General features: G+C 45.4%; 1 protein-coding gene across 1 annotated transcript in view; it reads right to left on the bottom strand.

Moving 5' to 3' along the window:
* GRIK4 (glutamate ionotropic receptor kainate type subunit 4) overlaps positions 1-26,397 on the bottom strand; it is a 1,510,174-nt gene that overhangs the window by 166,500 nt on the left and 1,317,277 nt on the right. Inside the window, exon 8 of the mRNA XM_085645965.1 lies at positions 3,326-3,487. Within this exon, the coding sequence (XP_085502091.1) occupies positions 3,326-3,487 (162 nt within the window). The remainder of the gene's footprint in view (positions 1-3,325; positions 3,488-26,397) is intronic.

Raw genomic sequence — 26,397 nt, 5'->3', positions numbered from 1 at the left:
AACGTCTTCTCAGACTCCATAAGGGCAAGACCCTCACAGACACCTTATGGAACAAAGCTTTGGAATCATGACAAAACACAGCCCTCCCACAATCTGTGTGTAAACATCCCACACCCTTTTTGACACCCAAGCTCCAGACTCCATAGGTAGAAGATCCCCTTAGTACACAATGCTCTCTCAATCCCCAAGCAGAGCACGGCCTGCAACATGCCACATGGAATAACAACGCCACAGATGGGTAAATGCCCCGTTGGACGCCATAGGAAAGAAGGCCCTTCCACACTCTACTGGTAGCAATACACTTTCAAACACTGGGACTACAAATGGGAACCAACACTGTTTAACTCCATATGCATAGTAGGCGACAGACGATAGACTCTCAAACTCTCTAGAGAGTTGTGAGAAGAGCCAAGAGAAGATTACCCAAGGTTCTATCAGGAAAAGAGTACTCTCAAATGTAATAGAGCAGAAACCACTTTGACACTTCATTGGGAGAAGACAGTTCTGACTCCACAAGGAAGCCGGTGTTCACATTCAACAGCGAGGAAACATACCTTGTACCCTGCAGGGCGTAAACCTCTTTCTGACACAATAGGGAAGATGTACCTCAAACTCCATTACACAAGAAGACACTCTTGGACTACATTATTATAAGACACTTAAACTCCACAAACAAATAAGACACTTAAACTCGACAACAATTTCTGACTCGAAAGAACAGTAAAGTTCACAGAGGAGACGTATTCTAAACCATATTATGGGAAGGCATTCACACTCCTAAGGGAGGCAGTAGCATCAGACCACTTGCGGGGAAATAGCTCTTAGAGGAGAAGGTATTCTCAGACTTCTGGGGGCAAGGCACTCACATCACCAGAAAGAAGAAGTACTTTCCATACACCCATGGACCAATCCTTGGAGATTTCCTATGGGTCTCCAAATAGGAGATGTTCTCACACAAGGGATGGTAGCTCACACTCACACTCACTTCAGAGTTCTTACTCTATGGAAACCAGTACTCATTCTGCAAAGACTGGATTTATTCTGCGGAAAATGATTCCTTTTCTGAAGAGAATACACCTATTCTAAGGAAATTCATTAACACTATGAGAAAACTGCTACTCTAAGGGGCCTCAGCTTTCACTTTTTCATTAAAGAAACAGGAATATTTTATGGGACTCAGTTCAAACTCATGAAAATGTAACTGGATCCTCTCCCTGAGGAAAACCCATCTCCTTTATGGAATTCATGTTTCACATTGAGATGGTCCCTTCTGTGTGAGATTTAGATCTGACTCTGAAGTGGCCTATACTCTCTGAGACTCCGATCTCTGCATGTGTTGTCTACTGCACAATAAGAATCGGTTTTCATTTTGGGATAGTTCCTACACAATGAGACTCACATTTCACTCCGAGGTGGCTTCTACACTGTGATACTTAGGGCATAATTACGACTTTGGAGGACCAGGGACTGCCATCACATTTGGCAGTCCGACCGCCCGCTACCTTTGCAGTCCAAATGCCGGATTTCGAAGCAGGCGGTCGGACCACCGCAAGAACTCCTCCAGACTGCCTCCACCACCAAGATCTCAGTTCCCGTAGTGGTGGGGAAGGCAGCGGACAATGGAGGCGGTGTCGGAATTACGACCTGCCTTTCCGCTGACCTTTTCATGGCAGGGACACTGCTGTGAAATGTTCGGGGAAAAGGGCCACACAAAAGAGCCCGGGGCGTAAAGGCCCATGTTGAGGGTGGCCGGGGCCCATGTTGTGGCCGTGCATGCCAGTCATGTCAGTGCGCACACTGTTTTCCATGCACAACATGGTGCTTGGAAAAGGTGCGCCCAACTTGCTGATGGCTCAGCAGTGCGGCTGGCATTGGCTAAAGGCTCTCTCCTAGAGATGAAGTATGCCACCGCCTTGGCTATGCCTCCGCGACACCGCCAGCCCCGCAAGAAAGTTGTAATGCGGTGGTCGGGATGCTGTCAGCTTGGTGGCATTCTCCTGACCGCCCCCACCACTGCGGGCTGACAGTCTTCCCATCAAAGTCGTAATTAGGCCCTTAGATGTCATTCTGAGATGGCCCCTCCTCTTTGACAGTTTGATCTCACAATGAGTGAACCTTAGACTATGAAATTCATGTCTCTCACTCGAGTGGCCCCTACTCTCTGAGGGTCAGATGGATATATTCCTTACATTCTGAGACCTAGATTTCACTCTGAAGTGTACCTTACTCTAAACTGCCCCAACTCTTTGACACTCAGTACTCAAACAAACTCAGATTTCACTCTGTTTTGGCACCTCCTTTACATGACTCACATTTTAATTCAAGGTAGAGCTCATTCTTTGTGTCTCAGATCTCACTATGTGGCCATTCTGTAAGAGACTGAGATGTCACTATGAGGGTCCCTCATCTATTAAACTTATAACTCAGCCTGAAGTTGCCCTTGCCCTGTGAGACTCTGGTCTCACTCTGAGTTGACCCTTCATCAGATTGAGATATTCCTTACTCTATGAAACTCAGATCGCACTGTGAAAAGTCCTTACTGTAAGTGGTCCCCACTCTAGGAGACTCCGATCTTACTCAGACTCTACAAGGAATTCAGACATCACTCTGTATTGGTGCCTACTCCAGATGACTTACATTTCACTCTAAGATAGACCTTACTCTGTGGGACTCTGATCTCACTCAGAGGTAGCCCCTACACTATGACATTCATATCTCTCTCTGCCGTGAGCACTACTCTATGAGACTGTGGTTGTCCTTACACTATGAGACTCATATTTCACTTGCGGTAGCGCCTTCTCCAAGTCAGCCCTATTCTAGGAGATTCAGATCTAACTCAGATCTATTCCAAGGTCTCTACTTAAAGGAATTCAGACCTCACGCTGTGTTGGTTCCTACTCTACATGACTCACATTTCACTCCTCAACCTTACTGTTTGGACTCAGATCTCAGTTCAAAGTGGCTCCTCCTCTATGAGACACATCTGTTCCTATGAAGTGCCCCCTTTTCTATGAGACTTATTTCTCAGGCAAGGGTGGCCACCTGTTCTGTGACACTCAGGTTTCGCACTGAGGTGGTCCCTACTCTCTGGGACTCATATCTGATTCTTAAATAGAAAGCTTCAACTCTGTGAATCCCTGCTCTCACTCTGTTAAGGATCTCTCTCGCTGTGGGACTCAATTTTGACTTTCATGGCAGGTTTTTATGCCAATGGCCGGCATCCTCATTTCATGGAGAGCGAATTTAGTGTATGATGTTGGGGGTATTGTGTAGTGTATGTTGTCTTGATATCTTAAAAGTGTGGACTTTGAAGGCTCTTACTTACGGCTGGTCCAGTGAAGGGAGCATGGTCACAGTTTTCTTGCCAGGATTGGTTGAGGGTCTGTACAAATTCTTGGTAGAAGCCATGTGATTGGTTGAAGATTGAAAATGCCAATATGTTGACACGGTCATCTAGAGTGTTTTCCAATGGTTGAAGAGAAAACTCCTGCATCATCCATATAATCAAAAAGAAGAAAGGCATAAGTAACATTAGCAAAGGCTCTTAGAGTGCAGACAGAAACCATGTGGCAATGAACAGAAGTGCAACAAGTGATCCCAACTATGATGGGACTTACAAAAGCACAAGACCTTCACATCACAGGTTGGTCCAAAATAAATGTAAAAAACCCAGAAATTAGTTCCAACATCTTCCGCCTCCCATAAAACACATCAACGAAGGTTCTCCAGAAAATTGATGGGCCAATAGGCCACCAGTAACAACATCAAGGTATCTCGGCTTACTGGGAGACTTTTGGCTACAATAGTGAACTCACAATCAGTAGAAGAAGCAGAAGTGCAGCAGTGAATTGAAGGAAGCCAAGACCACTAAAGTGCACCGGGGAGCATGTGTGCTGCACACACAGTTCGCTCCTAGAACCCCAGTAGCTTATACACACACCTGGAGGTTTGGCAGCTGATTACCACATCTTGAAGCCCAGCAGCTTACGAGCACAGCTGGAGCACCAGCACTTTATGGGCACACTTGAACCACCTGCAGCATCTGGACACACCTAGAATCCCAGCAGCTTATAGACACACATGGAAACCTGCAGCTTATGGGCACACCTGGAACACTTGCAGCCTTGACTCCTGGTAGACTTCAGACACATATGCAACTCTGGTAGCTTATTAGCACACCTTGAACCTCAGTGGCTTATGGCATACCTGGAACACCAGCACCTTATGGCACATATTGAATGCCGTGCAGCATCCGGGCACACCTTGATCCCCAGCAGCATTCATACTCACCAGGCGCATCGGTGACTGCCCACAAACAGAAGCATAGTTTAAGGGGGGTGTTTAAGGTGTGACACTCCCTAAATAAATGCGTTCTAGGCTTGGTATTTGGGTCTGGTGTTAGATTTGAAATACTACCATTAGTAATGCTCATGTTTCATTCTTTATTGAGTTAGCATTCATGGCGCCATTTTCTTAGGCGCCATCTTGTTCTATGACCGAAACCAAGCTTCTGTCTCATGCTGCTTGTCTCAGCGGAAAACTGCTTTCTGTACCTTCAGCTTGTACTTCTCAAGGCCGAGTTTCGCTGCACTAATTAATGTATTCACTATTGTAACATACCTACGTTTTTAGAGAGACCCGTTCCCACGATTTCTTATGGTAGCCACAGGCCGAGTGGCCTTGGAGTCAAGATAACAAGTACCCAGCACCAGTACCATGGCTCATCCCTGTTTGCCACCTTTTGTTCACTGTAGCCTGGACTGGAATTTTCCAATCTGGGCTTGTTCTTGGGCAATTGGGAATGTATAATATCTAACTTTATGTTGAGGGGAGGCAGTCTCTCGGCCGTCATCTCAGGAGACTGGTAAGACTGGGCTCCCCGCAGCTCAATACTAATAAATAACTTGGTTTGTATTCTCTACTGCCCGATCGACTCTTCATTGTTCGGAAGGCTGAGAGGTGGTGACCAGGGTGGCCCTAATCGGGTCATTTCCTTCACTGGGGCCCTGAGGTGGGTCTCCCTGCCCTATCATTGTCAGATATTCTCGTTGGGCACCAACATTAAAAGACAAAACAGTCACCTTTGTTGTAAAACCAGGAAAATGAGAGAGACAGAGAGATGCATCTGCTGGCTGAATTTCAAGAAATTTGAAACCAGATAACCTTGAATCAATGCCAGCTTCCCTGCTTGACCAAATTGTGTGATCCCGGGCAAACATTTTATTTCACAGAGCTTCTTTTTAATTTATTATCACACATGAGAGCATTTTTGAATACTTGAGTTCATGATGCATGCTGTTCAAGTACCTGTCATTTTTGATTTAATAGACCATAATGTTGTTCCATCTATAATAAGAGTATAGGCCATGTTTAGGGTTTACATGACTACTGACTTTCCTCTTAGTGCACTAATGGCATTGTCACTGGGGGGAGAGCCATTAATTTTGCTAAATTAATGTTCGAAAACAAACCACCACTTTTAATAAATATGTCTATGCAGTGATTTAAACTGATGTACTAAGGTGAATCACTTTTGAATGTTAAAGAACAACATTTGTAAAAATTTTGAAGATACTATCATATTTTTACATTATGTTTGTTGCACGATATCCTCCTCAAACGTTTTCATGGCTTGGGTCATGTTTGGACTCTTAGAAGCTGGCCCAGCTCACCCTATTAATTTGAGGGTGTATCCATCTCTATTTGCAATTTGGGCTTAGTACATCAGTCAGTTGATAAAATGATTTGGAAAAGGTGAGGTCTGAAAATATGAAACCATGTCTACATATACTGATTTAAAAACTGTACCGTCAAGGCTTCTCACAGCAATGACTAATACGAGTGTGTGCAGTGAAAATAAATTAAAAATAAGTGATCCCAAGGCAGGGACTCCAGGCCGTTGTGTTGCACATGACCATAGTCATGAGTTCCCAGGGAGAACTACCATACCCAAGCGGAATGGACAGGGACATAGCTTTAGAGGGGTGTTTGTGATGTGACACCCTACAAATGCATTCTTGGCTTGGTAGTTGGGTCCTAGAGCTTTGGGTTGGTTTTGCTAGGTTTGTGTCTGTTTTTTTCTCTTTGGTCTCATTTTGTTAGGATCTTTTTATGTTCATTTTTTAGAATAGAATCTTAAATGTATACAGTGACTGGTTTATCACAAAAATATAACATTTGCCAATTTGCACCCATCGAAGTACTCCTTGAATGGGTGCAAGTTTGCTCCTTTTTGGAATTCACAAGCATTGGCAGCCAAGCATTGGCTTGGAAAGATGTGCCAGTCTCAGTTTCCTGATATTCAGCTGGTGATTAAACACCAAAAAGGTGACTGGATGGCTGCTTGTAAACAGTCTAACCAGTAGCAATCAGTGGGTAGCATTCCAACCCATTGTTTTTTGCTCACTGTGCTATTCTAGACAGAGTCCCACCTAACGCAAATCAGAACTGACCCTGGTCCCCATGGAAGCAGTCCATCCCGAACGCTGGTCATCTCACCCCTCCACCCTGCAGACCACTGCTTTTTTAGCTGGGAAATTTGAAATTCACACCCCCTGAAACACAGTGACTATGCTACACCCCTGCCTACATATCTGTGTCTTTACAGATACTGAGGAGAAAAATCTGAATCGAGAGCTGCATTACAGCGGATAACAGCACAGTTTTCTGAAATCCTGTCTCAGAATTGATGTTCTTTCCTAAAATACACATTTGCAGACATCCTTCAGGCATTGAACATATCGTACGGGAAAAGTTCCCCGCATTTCATTATGTTTCACAGCACAGTTTTTAATGTGAGAAAAATGGAAATGGGTTTATTGATAGGAAATGAATGTAGAAGGATCAGCGAGCCCTATAAGCGGTCGGGGTGGATCTCAGGGGAGCAGAGGCTGCAGAGAGGATGCACGGCTTTTAACATGAGGTCTTCATGGGGGATATGGAGAAAGGGAGAGGAGGAGAGTGTGCCCGGGATAAAGAGACAAGAAGGAGGGAGAAGGAGAGACGGAGAGAGGGGAAGAAAGAAAGACGGAAGAGAACGAGAGGAGGGAAAGAGGGGCAGAAGAGACAGAGAGAGAGTGTGTGTAGAGAAATACAGTGGTAGATACGAGGAAACAGACAAAGAGAACTAAAGGGGGAAGGTGAGAAAGATGGGAATAGGACAGAGAAAGGGAGTAGCGGGTATAGAGTGTGAGAGAGATGGGGGATGGAGAAAGGGTAGAAAGAGGCAAGCAAGTATTGGAAGAAAAGAGTGGCAAAGCCAAAGAAAGTGTGAGGGGAGAGAGCATAAGATAAAAAATTAACAGAGATGAGAAATAGCGAGAGACAAGAGTATGAGATAAAGCAGAGAGATGACCAACGTGAGAGGAGTTGAAAAAAGAAAGTGAGGGTTGGAGGTCAAACGAGTCAAAGGAGGAGGGAGGGTGAGAGGTAAGAGAGAAGAGAATAAACAGGCAGCGGGAGAACATGATTACAGAGGCAGCTAGTAGAGGGATGAAAGAGATGAAGATACAGAGACAGAAACCAAATAGAAAGGAGTTAGAAACAGAGGAAGCATGAAGCAAAAGAAAGAGTGTGCACCCACTGGGGAAAGGGATAACGTTGGAGAGAAAGAGTTGAAAGAAAGTAAATGGGCAGGTACTGATAATATCGTGAGGGAGTAAACAAGCAGAACAAGAAGAAGACATGTAGGGTAGAGGAATAAATGAATTGGGGGGGGGGGGGGGTAAGGGAAAAGCAGGGATCCAGAAAGAAATAGTAAAGAGCGTGAAAAAAAAGATAGAAGGAGAAGAGGGTCGTACGAATAGAGCATAAGATAGAAAGATAGAGAAAAAGAGTTAGAGAAGCAAGCTAGAAAGAGAGGGAGAGACATTCAAAATGGGGTTTTCTCAGTGAAAGGAGAGCAGGGCATCTTTTTGGCAGCAATGGCTCACAAAAATAACAAGTCAAATAGGTAGGGACTATGTATAGTTACAGCCCTGAGCACTGGGCTCGTGTTGGAAGCTGAATGGGTGTAGACTCTCAGGACCGAGTACAATAGAGACTTCCTCGGTTACTTACCGGTAATCTTCAATACTCTGATTCCTGGTCTTCCCTAACCCAGTCCTTACCCGCGAGATTCTTCTCCAACTGCAGAACAAATGCCCTAATCAACAAAATAATTCCGCTAAGATGGCCTCTATTTACCCAGCCATCCTATAAACTGTAAACCATGGCATCACTTCCTGTTAAAATACCAAGCATAGAAAAATCATAACATAGAGCAATAGCATAATATAAGCAATCCCAACTCCGGGAGGGGGGGAAGGGAATCGGGACTCTGTCAGGGAAGACCAGGACTCGGAGTAGTGAAGATTAATGGTAAATAACCGGGGCATTACCCCCTCATCCGTCTTCCCTGGCCCAGTCCTTACACGCGAGAACATGCCAAATATCAAGATCGATTATATAAAGTAGTAACACATGGTCCACACACTAATTTTGGCAAAAATTAACATTTAACCCGTTCGATGCATACGTCGGCCAACGGCCATCGCGAGCACTGCCTCCGTAGTGCTGCGCACGTCCGTTGGCCGACACGGCCCCACCCGCGCACAGAAACGCCCGCACCGTGGCGGATTTTACGCCGCGGTTAAAGGGTTAATACAAGTGTGTAGAAAAAAGGAAAAAAAACGAAATCAAGTCTGCGAAACAGAAAACAACAAATGTTCGCCAAAAGAAGAAGAAAAAGAACACCCCAACTGAATCCTAACATGATCAAGGAAGGTCTGAGGAGAACTCCAGGTAGCTGCAGCACAATTTGTTTTTAAAAAAAGCCCCCCGAAAAAAAGTCCCCCAAAGCAGACACACCTCCAGTCGACTGACGCTGAACAGGAGGAGGGACCTGAAGCTGAACAATCTCATCAGCATTCACAATCACAGACTTAATCCACCTGGAGACAGAAGATGTGGAAGGACGAGAAGTGACAAAGAATGCATCCACTTTACAAAAAGGAGAGGTCCATTGCAAAAAGCTGATAATGCAGATCTAAAGTGTGTAATGCCTCCTTCTCAGCATGGATGTAACTTGGGAGTAGTCAGGAGTCACTTGCTCCCTGATACTCCTGGCACTTCTACTGCGACACCTGGATTCCGAGGGGGCAAAACATTTGCCTCCTCTGAAGCCACGAATTGCAAAGGAAGTGCCAGGAGTAGCAAGGAGCAAGCTAGAGGTGATAGCTGCGACCTTTGACTACCCCCAAATGATGTCCATGCTCCTCAGGTGAGGAAGGGGAAGGAAACAACACAGTAAGGACAATACCCGAGTCCGTGTGAAAACTAGACACAACCATAGGCAAAAAAGCAGAACTAGGTCAGCAAATCACTTTATCGTTTAGAAACCTAATAAATGAAGCCACTGACAAAAGTGCACCAATCTCACAACTCATTCTACCTGAACAAATGGCCACAAGAAACACCACCTTCTCAAAGAGACATTTCAAATTCAGCGACTGCAAAGGCTCAAAAGGCAGAGACATGAGAGCTTTAAGGACCATTGGCAAATCCCAAGGAGGGACGGGAGATGGAATAGGGGTTGCTGAGGAAAAAAAAAATACACAATAGCTTTGAAGTAAAAGGAGCCAATTTAGCCACCCCTTCACCCCTAACCACCTGGATTGCAGCCCACTGATCCCTTATAGTAGAAACAGCAGCGCCAAGCACAAAACCTTCACACAAGAAATCAAGAATCCTCATGGTATCACCCTAAAGAGGATCTAAATCATGTGCCAAACACCACTTTTCAAAATTACCCCAATGACGGACATAAGATTTTTTTCTAGCAGGATGACGGGCCAAGTAAATTGCATCCGCCACTTCCTTAGAACAACCCTGTTGAAGAAGAGCTAACCTTTCAGCATCCATGCTGCCAGACTCAGACGTCTGAGCACAGCTGTCGAGATCAATGGAGGGGACAACGGAGAGGGCTGAAGTGGAAGTGACTGCTGGAAGCAATATTTGAGAGTACCAAGGCCTCCTCCTCCATCTCGGAGCCACCAGAATGACTGAGGCATGGTCCGTTCTGATTTTCCGCAGGAATGCAGGAAGGAGAGGAATTGGTGGAAAACAATACAGGAGACCTGCCGGCCACCTGAACAACAGGGGCTCCCCATACTAACGGTGAGGGAGACAAGGCAAAAGAAATGGGGCAGACGTGCATTCTTCTCTGTCTCAAAAAAGTCCAACCATGAAACCCCAAACCAGAGAATCAGCTCCTGAAAAACCTTGGTATTCAGACACAGGGACACGTATGATGGAAACCTTCTACTCAACTGGTCCGCAGGCCCATTCTCCCTCCACGGAAGTAAAACAGGCTTCAGGAATAGGAGATTGAGCTCTGACCACAAACAGATCCCCATGCCAGCTGAAAAAGAGCAGGAACCATACCCCCTGCCAATTCAGGTATGACCATACCACCTGATTGTCAGTCTGGACATACACAGCCTGACTCTATATCAAAGGATGGAAAAACAGCAAAACCCGCTAAACAGCCGCTCATTCCCACCAGTTGAAACACCGGTGTAACCCCTCTTAGCCCCATCTCCTGTGAGCTGAAGTAGTACCCAACAGTGCCCCCAACCCAACTTGCTGGTATCTGTGAACATCACCACAGGGGCTTGGGGATCCAAGACAACTATCCTTCTCAGAAACTCTGGATGTAACCACTATTTGAAAGACTCCTGCATCTTCTCCGTCACTGGGATTAATGTCTCGTACATTTGAGATTGAGGGAGCCAATGAGCCAGGAGATGGTGTAACAGAATATACAAACATACCTGGTTCCAATGGATGCCATCTCCCCCTGACTCCACAACAACATCCTGGCAGAGGCTGAAGTCAAGACAACAAATTCTGCAGATGCTAAATTGACTGGAGCCGTCTCTCCTCCGGGAGGAACACTTTCCTGCTTACCATGCAGAACCTGGCCCCCTATAAACTACAAAGTCTGAGTGGGGCGTAAATGTGATTTTGTAAAATTCAATAAGAACTTGAAAGTTTGAAGCAGAGTGCACACTTCCTCGACATCTGCTTGTGCCGTTGAAAAACAAGAAGATTAAATTAGCTAATCATCGAGGTAAAGAAAAAGGTTAATACCAATACCACGCAAGGTACACACTAATTGTGCTAGAAGCTTGGTGGACACCATTGGAGCTGAGGGAAGGCCAATGGAAAGGACCCTGAACTGAAAGTGTTAGGTGCCTACAGCAAAACGAACATAACAGTGGTGAGGGGGAAAAATCGGCACATGAAGATATGCATCCATCATGTCTAGAGATGCCAGAAAATCTCCCTTGGTCAGGAAGGAAAAATAGAGTGCGGGGCAACCATCTAGAATGGACGATGTACAAGGATCGGATTTAAAGTTTTCTAATTCAATACTGGATGAAAATTGCCTGATGGCTTCTGCACCAAAAAGAGAATGGAATAAAGCCCTTCTCTATCTGGAGCAGAAACTGGAATTACTGCACACTTGTCCACCAAAGTCTGATCACTATCCAACAAAGCCAGAAGTCTCACCAGATCCATCGGAAGTGGTATTGACTTGAACAAACTTGGAGGGAGAGCTGAAAATTCTAGGTGGTAACCCTCTGAAATCACCCTGACTGCCCACTCATCTAGTACCGAATGCTGCCAAACCTCTCTGAAAAACAGGAACCGATCACCCACCGGAAACAAATCTAAACAGTCATGCTCTTGGAAGAGGTTGCGGGGTAGAAGCCCCACATCCTGTCTGGAGCCAGGTCTTTTCAGGAACTGGGGCACCCCGGCCATGATCCTCGACCTTGAAAAAGCTGATTTGCTCCTATAGCTGGAGGATAAAAAGCCTTTTTGTAACCAACCCCCTGACCTCGCGAAGCAGACCGAACAGGAGCCAGCAGCTTTTTGTTCTCAGCAGTCTTTTGAACCAGATCCTCTAACTGTTGCCCAAACAACTTAAAACCATGAAAGGACAACTTCATTAAAGTGAACTTCGGGTCCGAGTCAGCTTTCCAAGATTGCATCCAAAGATCACGCCATTCTGCAACTACTGCCCCAGATGCTGCTGCGGAAACACATATATTGTTAAACGACAGGTCTGATAAGAATCAGACCTCACCCTCCATCATACTTAACAAGGCAGAAGGATCCTCCTCCCGCTTCATCAGATCTGGCAGGGATTGGAAATCATAAAGGAAAAATTTGACCGCATAATCAGCATATGTATTGATCTAAATCCCAAAATATGAAGCTGCATAAGAACGCTTCTCCGCATTCACCACCTTTTTGTCCATCGCATCCGGAGGCAAGGCATCCTCCGAAATTACATTACCCTGTGTTGAAAGCCCAGCCATGATGCTGTATATGTTAACCACTGTGGAAAGCTCTTCTGCAAAGTTCTCCACAGGGTATTTTTTTGACAGAAAATGAGGAAAGGTGTTCTTGTCGACCTCCCTCTATTCATGAGTAAGTACTTGGCCAAATGGAGTGGAACAGACTCAAGCTCAACCCTCTAATAACGAGTGAAAAAATCTTCCTCCTCAACTCGAGTTGGAGCAGGATCAGGAAGACCCAAATTCTGCCTCCGATGGAGCAAAAGAGAGGATAGCTTCTCCCTGTGGAGAAAACTCTCTCTCATACCCTCCCCCGCATTCCTCTTCTGGACCCACCACCTCATGTTCAGCCAACCAAGGAACTTTGATATGAATAGGAGAGTTATGCTTCTGCAAGGCAGCCTCCACTGCCTTATCATTCATGGCTTGAAACTCTGTCATAGAATAAACAGCCCCCAAAGGACCTCCTTCCTCCATTTCTTCAAACACTGCCAAATCCACAAACAGAACTGCCAACGCGCTCCAAGATACCTCCATTGTAATCAGCTGGAGTGCCAGCAATAAACTCCAGAAAACTCACGGGATCACGGCAGAATGAAGGAAACATGGGCACCATATTGGAATAAGTGCACACAGCCATAAAATACGCAAAGAAGCTTTGTGTTCACTAGAACATGCCCAAAAGCTGTCCAAACTGCATAACAGATGCAGCATAACGCGCAAAACGTAACCAACAGTGCGCTAGGAACCGCTGTAGCAGTTATCAGCAATGCGATTAAGACAATGGCATAGCCAGCCCCACCGGCTCAAGCAGGGCGTGAAGGGACCAACTGACTTAGACTGCAAATATGAAACTGAAATATGCATGAATATAAAAGAACTTACTGTCCTTGTACCAACGTAATCATAGTCAGCTAGGGTCAATGAACAGAAGAAAAAAACGACAGGAAGTGATGTCATGGTTTCCCTTTAAAGGATGGCTGGGTAAATAGCAGCCACTTAGGGGAATTATTTTGTTGGCTAAGGAATATGTTCAGCAGTTGGAGAAGAATCTCTGGTGTAAGGACTGGGTCAGAGAAGACAGACGAGGAGGTAAAGCAGGAGACAGGGCAGAAGGTATGTTGTAGCACATCAAAGTAGCTCATGGTCTTCGACAGGATTTCGGATAAACCATCATAGTGAGAACAGGAGAGCTACCTGTATATTCTCATGTGATTTTTATTTTATTTTCCCCTTTTTTCCCTCTGAATGTCTCCAATCGTCCAGAAAACGGTTTATCAGAAGGTGGGCTCTGCATACAAGAAAATGTAGTTGACCTTCAAAGGGAAGCTACATTCCAGTACTAAGTTGCTGTGGTTAACAGCATGCTATTGTAATTTATTCCAAAATATTAAATCACTAAACTGGTCACTACAGGGGCAAGTGTGCAAATGCTTCCTTCCAAGGCTGTATGTTTCAGAAGGTTCCATTGGACACAGAATATCCCTGTATACCCGAAGTCCCCATTATCCTTTCAAGACTCCTTCAAAGGTTTCAGACAATTAAGGGGTTTGTATTCCAGAACGCTCTATTGCTCACTAAATATTCTCATGAAAATACATGTTATGTAACCAGTCGCTTAACTTTGCTACCTTTTTATTAAGGGCCAAATTGTTTTGTGAAACATGTTCCTTCACAAATGGAGTAAAAGCCATATTTGCTTCAAAAATAGACTTGCTTCGATTTTGTATGAAAAAAATGATCAGGGCTTTTGGCCGACCAACAATCCTTCATTGTCAAGCTAAACTGCAACCAATCCCTGACACTCACTCACTCCCGTCTGCTCTGGGACGGAGGTGCTAACTCTGCTCTGAGTGAATATTTGTATGTCAGATCCCAGATTGGAGGGGATCTCGGCCCTCCAGGGATGAAGTAATTCGGTGGAGCGCCTCCGAGCCAGGGAGAAACACAAACGACTCCCCCTCACCACGTCTCCCTCTCCTCAGTCAATTTACCTCATGGCGATTGTATCAAAACCAGCAATTGCAAACCTCGGTGGATCCATTAGCAGTCAATAATCACGCGAGATTTATTACTTTTAATTGCTGAATTGCTCCCGCTCCTTCCATTCCCTTTAGTCATCACTAATTTCCCGCCTTCTCCACCCAGCTGATTCTCCACAGACCCCTTAAACGCTGTTCGGCTGCTCCTCCTCCTGGCTGCACTTGGCAGCATGTCGTGCTCTCGAAAGCCAGGCTAGCACGCCACAGTATGAACGTGCCCTCGCCCCTTGGCACCTCGCTGTCGCTATGAACTGAGATGGCAAAATGTTCTACAGGCCGCTCCTTGAGGTTGTTGACCTCGTCTATTGCATACATGCCAACCCTCCCTCCCCGTTCAGAAGACTTCCGATTTCAAGGCTAATCTCCCGTTCCTCGGCGGGCTTCAGACTGCAGGAACTGGTCTGCACCTCCTGTAACCTGCTCCTGCAGGCAAGTGTACAACATTTTTGCCACGCCCTTGCGGCCTCCCATAGCACTCTCTTCTGTGCTCCTCACAGGTAAAGCAAAAAACGTCTATTTAAATTTCTGATATCTGTTCCTGCAGCAGCACACTTTCAAGTCCCACACATGTTAATAGACCCGATTCAGGCCTCAATAGAAGTCAATGGGAGGAATGCATTCTCCTGATAATTGTCTCCCACTTTACCCTCCTAAAATGTTGGCATGTATGCTACTGGCTCTCACACAAAATTGCAAACACAGTAAAAGCACTATCTGTCGCTCTTGTTAGCAGTGTCTGCACAAAGAACAAGGCTTTGGGTCACATGGAGTCCACTCTCACAGACCTATGCAGGCTCACTGGTGGCAGCAGTGCTTATTTATTAACCTGTTGCGTGCTCATGACGAGCTGAGCTCGTCATGAGTCACAGTGGAGCTGTGCTCATGACGAGCTGAGCTCGTCATAACTGCCGCAACCCGCCCATGCGCGATTAATTCCCTGCCTGTGCAGGAGAATTAATCAGTGGGCGGGGTCGTCACGAGCACAGCGGCGCCGCGGCCCCCCCCGCACCACGGGGGAATTACCCCCCCCAGGGAAGGGGTTAAAAGAGAGAGTGCACGCTCGAATCTCCGCTCAGGAGACCACGGCTTGTGCGATTAAACATCAGTGCACCGAATAGCACAGCTGGTACTTTTAAGTCCAGCTCCTGCCTCTTTATTCCACTACCAGACCCTCCCTGCTACTTTATCTCACTTCTGCAGGTTTCTACTTTCTCCGTTCGGGACGGTTTTACTGTCTTTGTCTTCCTCTGTCTTTCCCAACTGTGGGCCATATTTATGACCCGATTTGCGTCGCTCTTGCACCACGCAATATGGTGCACGAGCGACGCAAACTGTAAGTCAGATTTTTTTAAGCCACTCAAAGCCACTTTGCGTGGTTCAAAAAATCTGGAGTAACGCAATGCAGCGCAAATCGCTGCGTTGGGTTACTCGGCCCTTGGTAGGCGTTCCATGGGCGTTGGGTGGGTGTTCCCACGCAACTACTATGGTCTATGACACATTTCCAGATTTAAAAGACCTAAAAAGATTTGCCTCCCCAGGAGAGGCATAACAAGGAGAAATATATTTATTTCTCCTTGTTAGGTCCCGCCTGACCCAGCGCATGCGCTGGTCTGACAAGACTTATTGAGAGGGCTCCAAAAAGTGCTACCAGGCCAGCCTAGAGCTACAGTGCATGTGCGCGGGAGCGCACTTTACCGGGAATTACTTTCACTTTCACGGCCGCAGGGCCGCTTTTATGTTTGATCGTGATCCCGATCGCGATCACTTTAAAACTTTAAAACAAGCATTGGCATAGCCAATAGGTCTCGCTTTTGGGACCTTATATGTATTTAGTTATGCAACTGTTGCATGGCTAAACACTTATAAAGACCCAAAGGCGAGACCTATTGGCTATGCCAATGCTTGTTTTTATTGTTTCTATGTGTTCAGCATTCTGCAGCACCCATAGAAAGAGGGAAATGCCTCTCAGGGTTGTTTTTGTGCAGGAAGGCATCCCTTTCTGCACAAAGAACAATCCTGAATGCAATGCAGGCACCCTTGCACCATGGTGCATGGGTGCCTGTGTTGGCACTAGGCTGCCAAAATGGCAGCAGCGCAGACTGAAAAGTCAGGAATATGCCATATGCCTTAAACACAGCACATTCCTGCCCTTACCCAGTGACACAGTGCAGCAAGGCGACTTGTTGATCTGCACTGCACCACTCTTTCATAAATATGGCCCTGAGTTTCTTAATGATCTCAGTGATTAATCATTCTCGCAAAGAGTACTTTTCAGAAAGTACCAAGCCGAGAACCCACCTTAAAGTTGTTACCATGTCTAAGACATAAACACTAGGTAACCCTACTTCTAATCTAATTGCATAGATTGGTGCAGATGTACTTACAGAGCATAACTTTCTAAGTATACTTCCTTCCACTAAATCCATAAACATCCAGGGCCATATTAATGACCTGGTTTGTGTCGCTCTTGCACCATGCAATGTGGTGCAAGAGCGACGTAAACCTTAAGTCAGATTTTTGAAGCCACGCAAAGCCTGTTTGCGTTGTTCTGAGTGGCACCAAAAAATCTATAGTAATTCAAGGCAGCTCAAATCGCTGCGTTGAGTTACCCTGCCCTGGGAAGGCGTTCCATGGGCATTGCGTGGTTGATTACTCAGGGGGTTGGCATCATGAGCTGGAAGAGCAGAGGTGGTAACATGTAGGATGTCACTCAGGGGATCCACAGGATATTCTCGAACACTCAGGGTTACGGTTATAGAGGGAAAACGCTGCTTAAGGGCTAGTTGCAATTTATGGCATGGATTTGAAATATTGAATGTTTGTTTAATTTGAACGCTCAGTGCTTGTTTAAACATCTTTTAGTTAGCAATTCATTGACATATGTTCTTTATTTATAGTGAAACCCCTGAAGAAGAGCTTTACAGTAGCTCGAAATGCATTGGGTACCATAAGATTCACTTTTGAAGATGTTTTATGTTTTTCGACGTGCCCAGAAAAAGGCTTGGATGAGCATATCTGAGGCATGAGAAGCAGTTTTAAAACATATTGTCTCACATGTGTTTTATCATTGGAAATAAATCAATTCATTACAACGTTTGAGTACATGGATTAATCTTTTGAAATACGTGATTCAGAATTACAAGGCAAACAACACTGTGCGCCTGTATACGGAACGTTATTCACGGACCGAATGTTTAAGTCGCATTGCGTGGATGTTCCCACACAACTCCCATGGTTTTTGACGCATTCCCAAATTTAAAAGACCTTGGAAACCTGGGAACGCACTAAAACGATATGCCTTCCCATGGAGAAAAGTAACAAGGAGAAATATCTTTATTTCTCCTCATTACTTCCTCTTTCTATGTGCGCTGCATTCTGCAACACACATAGAAAGAGGAATATGCCGCTCAGGATTGTTTTTGTGCAGGAAGGGGTCACCTCCTGCACGAAAACAATCCTGCATGCAACGCAGGCACCCTTGCACCATGGTGCAAGGGTGCCTGCGTTGGCGCTAGACAGCTCATTGTGCGCCAGCACAGGGGGAAAAAACAGGAATGTGCCATAAGGCGCATTCCAGCCCTTTCCCAGTGATGCAGTGCAGCAAGGTGACTTTCTGCGCTATGCCATTATTTTATAAATATGCCCCTGTGTGTTTTTCCCTCTCTTTGCTTGGAAAATGTCTGATGTGGAAAAAAAGGGCCACTGCCAGTCCCCAAAAATAACTGCGGGTTGCCCCCACTGGCAACAATCAGCTCAAATAAAGCACTGGGTAGCAGTTTTAACCCCTTCAGTGCCACGCCCTTTCCCCCTCCTGTGCCGGGCGTTGCACTAGTGGGTGGGGTTCATGACGAGATAGTCTCGTCATGGGCACAGCGCAACCGTGCTCCATGACGAGACTATCTCGTCATGGGCACTGAAGAGGTTAAAACACTTTTTTGCCGTTGTATATAGCACGAACTTGGCCCAAGCAGTGGCAAAGTCAGTGTATCATGGCCCCTAATGCAAGGAAGGACATGCCCCACTATCGGACCCCGTGGCTTCTGCTTGATTAGTAAAATACAGCAATAATCAAGGTTCAGTATGCCTCTGAGGGTCCCACTGCCAATGCACCTGCTGTACCAATGGAAGCTACGCCCCTGTGCCCAAGGGTATTTAAGAGCTTACAGGAGAACCAGATTAGCATACATTTTTAGGTGCAGGGAGATTTAGGGCCAGATGTACAACCCTTTCATTTAGCACCTCGCAATTTGCGACACATTGCAAGTCGCAAATAGCGAGCTGCTAAATGAAATGTACAACAGTGTGTTTACACTGTTTTTCGATTCTCAATGGTGTCGCAAATTGTGAGACTCATTAATATTAATGAGCCTCTCGCAACTTGCAAGCCCATTGTGAATGCCAGCCCTCCCAGGGATGGTGGCCTGCTTGGCTCAGCAGACCACCCTGTCTGGGACTGCTCTTTAATAAAACAGCTTCTTTTTTTTTTTAAATGCAGCCCTTTTTCCTTAACCCCTTCGATGCTGCGCAGATTCCGCCGCTGTGCTGACGGAATCTTGCGCGGGTGTGGTCATGACGGAATGGTTCCGTCATGAGCACAGCTCAACCGTGGGTCATGACGGAACCATTCCGTCATGAGCACCGAAGGGGTTAAAGGAAAACAGGATGCATTAAAAAAATTAAACTTTTCCGTTTAATTTATTAAGGGTCGGCAATGGTCCCTGGGACCACTGCCTGCCCTTAAAAAATTATTTTACATGCATTTGCAAAGGGGAAGGGTCCCCTGGGGTCCCCTTACTATTTGCAAATCAATTACCACCTATTTGAAGTAGGTGGTAATTGCGAGTGTTTTGCGTCCGCAATTGCGGTCGCAAAACATTAGTACATTCTTTTGAGACTCGCTATTTGGAAGGGAACGCCCCTTCCAAATAGCGAGTCGCAAAATCTTTCTAGCGAGTCGCAAACAAATTGTGACTCACTAAATAGGCTATGTACATGGCCCATGATGTTTTTGCATGCGCAAACGTGTTCGCAAACCCGTTTGCGCATGCAAAAACGAGTCGTACACCTGCCCCTCAATGATTTGCAGAGAATCTCAGGGGTGCGAATTTTCACAAATTGCAATTTTATGCTAAATGGTTTATATATTACACCCCAAGTTATGCAAATAAAAAATATTCATCTAATCCAGTAAACTGTTTTAGATGCACTACCACAGACATGGCCAACTGGGCCCAAACCTTCTGGAACTGAGAAAAACTTAAACAGATGTCTCTAACCTTTTCTGTTAGGAGAGCTACTTATGATCAATAAAAAACACCCTGAGCTACTAATTAGTGTTGTAATTGCAATTACATCAGACAAGATTATGCTAGTGGCCTCCTCATATTAAATTACCCGCAGTGATCACCTTTGCATCAGGCAGGTTAGCAATCAGTAATGTAAAAAAAAAGGCTTTGACAATTTGGAATGCCTTTACATGGGAAATACTTATCAGCCATATCTTAAAGCCCCTGGAACCAAGGTAATAATATTGTTAATAAGCCTCCCCAATGCCACATGATTTGTTACTCAAATATCAGCTTAAAATATAATTTGAAAATTCAACAATCATCTTAGTTCTAAAAATATGCACATTCTCGTTTCAAATACAAATGTTTTAATTATCTTGTATACATATATTAATTCAGTCAAGCAAAAGCTTCTAAGTCAGTAAGCTTCTAGGCAGTCGGAGAGCTACCAGTAGCTCATGAGCTACTCGTTGGAGAAGCCATTAAATGATTTCTGGAAGCCATTTTCAATGTCTTCCGAAGCTATTTTTGATCCAAATCCCCAGATACTTGTTTGTTGCCCATGTTGGTGGCTTGTTCTGTGCTTTTGCAGAGATGGAGGGCCTTTCTAATTCCCTATTTGACAGAATGGCTCAAGAAAATGAATAAAGTGTGACAGCAAGAAGAATTATAGGGGCAAAGAGCTGGTGCAGGTTTTGAATTCTCGAAGATACGGGGCCCAATGTTTATTGAATAAAAATGAGCTAGAATTTTTCTTTTGAATAATTTTATCTCATCTGGTCACTTTAAATAAAATTAAACACATATCCAATTATTCACCAGGTCACTGGATACTCTTCGAAATATGAATAAGAATAACTAAATATGGAACAGGCTTAATCAGATTGAAACAATATCTTCTTGGTCACGGCTGAGGAACCTATTGAGTGTGTCCTGGCCATTATGCATGATGGTACTTTATGATGTAAAGCCCTTTTAGTGTATTATAGATACTGTACTTTTTACATTTGTCAGCATGCATACTAAGTACCAGGCCTTCCTATTCTCACTCTTTTATTCAGATGTGCTGTTTGCTTTATATACTCATAACATACATGCCAACATTTTAGAAGAAGTGGGGGATTTAAAAAAATAATCAGGAGAATATATTTTCTCCCATTAACTTCTATTGAGGCCTGAATCGGATCTTTTGGCATGTGTATGGGACTTGTACCTGTGCTGCTACAGGATCGGATATCTGAAATGTAAATATAGGTTTTGTCCTTACCTGTCAGGTGCATGGAGATAACGCTTTGGCAGGCAGAGCGAGCTTGACAAACATGTTGTGCTTTGGCCTGCAGGAGGAGGTTACTGGCAGTGCATACTCTGAGTCACACAAGACCAGTCCCTCTTGGCTGAAGCCGGCAGAGGAATAGGGTGTTTGCCTGCAGGAATCGGGAGGTGGGAGACTAGTCGTGAAATCGGTAGACTCCTGGCTGAATCAGGAGGGTTGGCATGTATGTCATAAGGAGCTGGTTTGATGATCCTTTTATGTAATTCGCATGTTATTTGCACCTTTAACCTCTTGAGTGCCCATGACGAGATGGTCTCGTCATGGGCCGCGGTTGCGCTGTTCCCATGACGAGACTATCTCGTCATGAACCCCGCCTGCTAATGAAAGGGCCGGCACAGGGCGGGGAAAGGGCGGGGCACTCAAGGGGTTACATTAAAAATATTAAATAACAAAAACGAGAATCTCGCCGGATGTTGAGGTGAGGCCAAGGATCCTACCTGGTGCCTCAGTTCCAAAAGAGGCAGTTATGGCCATTAAGCCACATCTCCTCTCCACAGGAAAAACAGGTGAAACACAGGGCAGTGCCTTCCAGTAGCGAGCATTGTGAGATGACCGGCAGGGACAGAAGCTCATACTGGTGGGCAGTCTGGGGTTCACACTCTGTGGGCACTGCAAGGATATTATTTGGCAAGCAGGCTGATGAGCTGCTATTGATGGGTGATATAAGTGCTTTCTTTAGTGGCCAGTTGTGGGTGTGAGGCAGTCCGAGGAAGGGCAAACAGTTGGCAGTATTCACTCTGAGATATTCTGGCACGTGGAACAACTTGAACCAAAGGGAGGGGCTTATTTACAAGCCCCTTGTGCTGCCAGTACATCACTTTTTCTCACGTTAAAAGTGACGCACCAGCGGCGCAAGGGGCTTGTGAATAAGCCCGGAATCTGCACTAGTGGGCAGTGTGAACAGCTCTCACTGTTGACACAGTGAGGCTTATTTGCAAGTCCCTTGTGCTGCTTAAAAGTGATGCGTCAGCAGCACACGGGGCTTGTAAATAAGCCCAAGTGTGTCAACAGGAGACTGGTGGGAATTGTGAAGAGCTGGCGCTGGTTCTCACTCGCAGACAGTGTGAGCAACTCCAAACAGGAAGCACAGGAACTTTAGCAGTTGTGAACAGTGTGATCAGGTCCTGTTGGAGGATTGTGTGGGACTCCGGCTCTGGTGGACACTGTGAAAGTTAGCACTAGAAGTCATGGTGAAGAGCTGCCACCTCCCCACCCACAGCTATGATTCAAAATCTGCTTAAGCTATGTTTAAAAAGCTCAGAGGCCATTTTAGTTGAGAGAACCTGAGTATCTCCATCTGGATTCCCACAGTCTGTCTTCCCTCTTCACTATCAGTGGCAGTCGAGCAGCCAGTCTTTGCTGGACATAGCAGAGGCAGGCTGGCAACACTCTCTATGCTTGACTGCAGTAATGGCAACCAGTGCTGGGCAGGCTATCCAGGCAATCAGTTCAACCCACATCCGACATGCCAATGCCTACGGTAGATAACTGGGGCTGGTGGAAGGCTTAGAGGCACAGCGTTTCCATTAAAGGTCTTTCGTCTTCTTTAGACCAAACCACTGCTTTCTTTGCATTATGCTTGCTCTCTCTTCCCTCCATTTGCCTTCTCCAGCTGGGCTTCCATTTTCAATCCATTGCCCTGACAAACTGTCTTCCATCGTCTCCTACAGACTCTGTTCCCATTGTTCATCCATTGCTTTACTAGACTCTTTCGTCATCACCTCTACACCTTGTTGTTATTTTTCATCCATCGCCCTGACAGAACCTTTCATCATCACCTACAGGCCGATACCATTTTGTATTAACCTCCCTGACAGACCCTTTCATCCTCACCTACAAACTAATACCATTTTTGTATTCACCTCCATGGCAATCTGTTTCACCATTATCTACAGACTGGCACCATTTTTAATTCATCTCCCTGGTGGTCTCTCTCATCATAACCTAGTGTTTCCATTTTCATGCCGCTTCCTGACAACCTCTTTCATCATCACCTACAGACTGTTATGATTTTTATTCGGGAAACATAATTTACCACATAGTCTGAACCACGCAGTGCCTTTACAAGGCAGTCTGAACACCGACTGTGTCCTTACCGTGCGTCCCTTTACCTCGCAAGCCGTTACAACGACTTGCTTTAGGGAACGTGGTGATGGACTGTTGTTGGATTTTAAATCCAACGCCTTCCCTGCTGATGAACAGTCTCGAGTTGGAATAGTAAATTATACCAGCGCTTCCCTAAGGCAAGTGGTTACTATTGCCCTGTCCGTCTTGTGGAACTATGAAGAAAAGGATGACAAGAGCAGGAACGTGGGCTTCCCGCCTTCTTTCCCAGGTCTCCTTTCCCCTTCATCAATCCATACATGAGGTCAAGGGGAAATAATGTCTAACAACTGTGTTGACTAACACTGTGGTATAGTTAGCGACGAAAGAGTTGGTCTGAGAGATTGATAAAAAAATTGAGAACAGTTTGTAGGTGATGACGCAAGATTCTGCTAAGGCTAATATTAGCGTGACCAGCAGAGGCGGATCCACACACAAAAGTTAGAGGAGTGGTGAGGGTGTGCGGGGGGCTGAGGGGGAGCGCGGAAGGGGGAGATAATTAATATAATAAAATAAAACTATAAAATCAGCAGGCACTGAGGCTGCATCCGTCTTCATGTCCAAACCCCATGCTGCAGAGCAGCGTGGGCATTGGTCCAGTGGCGTCACTAGGGTTGGTGTCACCCGGTGCGGGTAACTCATGGTGTCACCCCCTCACGACTTACCGCATGGACCTCCTCCACTCCGAGTCCGCCAGTGGACACAGTTGGCAAATAACGGGACCATACAGAATCCTTAGTAACGTTTGTAAATGTAGGTCCTATATTTACAAAATGTGCCTGTTAACTACAGTGTGATAATGACTCATTAATCAGGTTGTACAGTGGGCTACCTGCTGGTCAACAGTTTATTGGAATTTATAATATCATAGGTATGGTACTTTTTACTGGTGTGGTGTTCCCACTATCCAGAAACACAATATATCAGTGGTCGAAGTGGGATGTTTGCGCCAGAATGCGCAAACATCCCATTTTTTTGTATTTGTTTGGTTTCACTGCCCAGTTTTATCAACCAATGGATACACATGATTATTTAAGGTTATAATGAGTTATTGACAGTAAAATGTATTATGCTTCTAATCACAGAATGTCCCCAAATACGATAAAATGTGGAAGCCCAAGCCATTTGTCTCCGAGCCATGGAGTTTCTGTCATCAGCATTTCTCCCTTTTCCAAAACAGCAGTTCAAACATGAATGGCTAAAAATCCTAGTTTGCAAATGTTTTCTAAATAATAATGGCTCTGCCATATTTGCCTCATAATGCAAGATCTGCAGCATGATCTGACCATTTAAACTAATACATGGTTTGTAGCTCAAACGTATTAAAAGTTAATAAAAAATGTGACTTGTGTTGCTGCGGAGTAGATGACAGTTAATAGCTCACTGTTCTATGTTAGGATTTTAACTTATACACTGCAAGTAACAATAGGGTCTCTCTGACAAAAGAAGTAGCCCACTGGCCTAATTACATTATGTGCACTTTGTGATCTGCATGGTACATGTTCTTTGCAACAGGTACATTAACCCACTGAGCTACCTTTCCATGAGTCAAATCTTCCATTAGACAATATTCCGATCTCTCTCTAGGAAGAACATTAATCACCAGTCATCATGACATTTTTATTGTTACCGTAAATTACTGGAGGCCAGGAAGGAGGCAGCAAGTGCTTTTAAAACCATAATATACTTGCAAAAATGATGCCTCCACCTAAAGTCAGCACCTGGTGTGGTCACACCAGTTGCACCGCCCTAGAGCTGACCCTTCTCAAGGGTCCTGTGATCTCAGTGACAGGGTCACTGTTGTTCTAGGGTGTACTGCTTCACAGGCCTGCCCACAAGACTGGAGGTGAACTTCAGTATGAATAGTGGTGGACAAGCCTTGTAGATTAACCTACACTTGTCATGCTAGGGTCCACCTGCTGGTGCTACGACCCCAGGGATTCTAAAGTTTTGCGAAGCCTTCTAAGGTCTAGCATGAGATAGTGCTCTCTCAGGAGAGTGGTCCGGTGGACTGGTTATTAAATCTGAACCTGGGTCCCCAGTTCCAAATTCAGCAGCTCTGGCCATAGTGCCACATTCTCTCCCCCACTGAACACCATACTGTCCCACTGAGAAAAACTCAGACTGCCTTCAACTACAACCCAATTGTTGCCAGCAATAAACACCTGGATGCGGCTCAATTTAAATCACGCATTGGGCAAGAGCAATATGTGGCCTACAAAAAAATAAGTGACAGCATCCTGTAAAAAGCAAACAATCATAGGGAATACAAAATTTTGCAAACCATGTGAAATGTAAGCAGGAACAACATGGTTACCTTAACGCTTTTACACTCACTGTTCAGAAATCAGTGAGTGCTTTTGCCTGAAGAGTTAAGGACATGACAACAGGGCCCTGAATGGACCCATTTCAATGGCCATTGCTTATATCCTTACAAAACGAAAGCAGTATGGTAAAAAAAGGACAACACCCCTAGATACAGAGCAGCAGTACAAATTTTGTTTTTCAATCCTCACATTGCAGTACCTCCAGGATTGGTGCACTAGATCCAAGCCCAGGGAAAACAAAGCCAAGACAACAAAAATAGCGCTTCACTGGCAAACTGTAAAAGTGGCGCTAATGTGTTTGGGTGTGAATAAAATCAATCTGGCCAGTTTGCTACCACTCTGTCTTACTTTCTGAAGCGAGTGAAACGATCTGGAATTGGAGGGGTGGGGCGGTGGAAGTGGTAAATATCCCAGTAATACTGGGTCCGGTCTGTTATTCCTCCTACTTGTAGTGGACAGTAAATGAGCCCAGCATTACCCCCTCATTTTATCGACCAACTCGTAATTGGGTCCAATGTGGTTAGACTCAACCCGGCTCTCCAGCTGCGAAGTCGGCAGCTCTGACCATTACGTCACCCCTACCCCCCCCCACCCTTTCATGGTTAGTAATTGGTTCTATATTAGGCGGCGCTAACAGGAGAAATGCGCTGGCGCAAGCTGCCTCCTGAAGCGAGCCCCGGCACTTTTTTTTTTTTGTGTGCAAATTACCCACTAATAGTAAATCCTCCTTTCCTCGAATATTTGAGGTATTCCTATGCCTCTTCTCCGAGGTAGGGCGAGGCTTTGACGTACAGGCACTGTCCGGGGGGAGGGAAGAGCACGGGCGGAAGGGGAGCTCGAATGGTTCGACAATTGGCTGCGGTGTTAACTTGCTGTGGGTGGGGAAGCTGATGGCCTTCGCTGGTAGGACATAAGTGGTGCATCTAAATGAAAAAAAAATGTCACAGCACGCGTCGC

This window comes from Triturus cristatus, chromosome 3_1 (genome assembly GCF_964204655.1).
Source record: "Triturus cristatus chromosome 3_1, aTriCri1.1, whole genome shotgun sequence".
Taxonomy (NCBI): Eukaryota; Metazoa; Chordata; class Amphibia; order Caudata; family Salamandridae; genus Triturus; species Triturus cristatus.
Note: the sequence above shows the minus strand (reverse complement) of the source record. Positions and strands in the feature narration are given on the sequence as shown.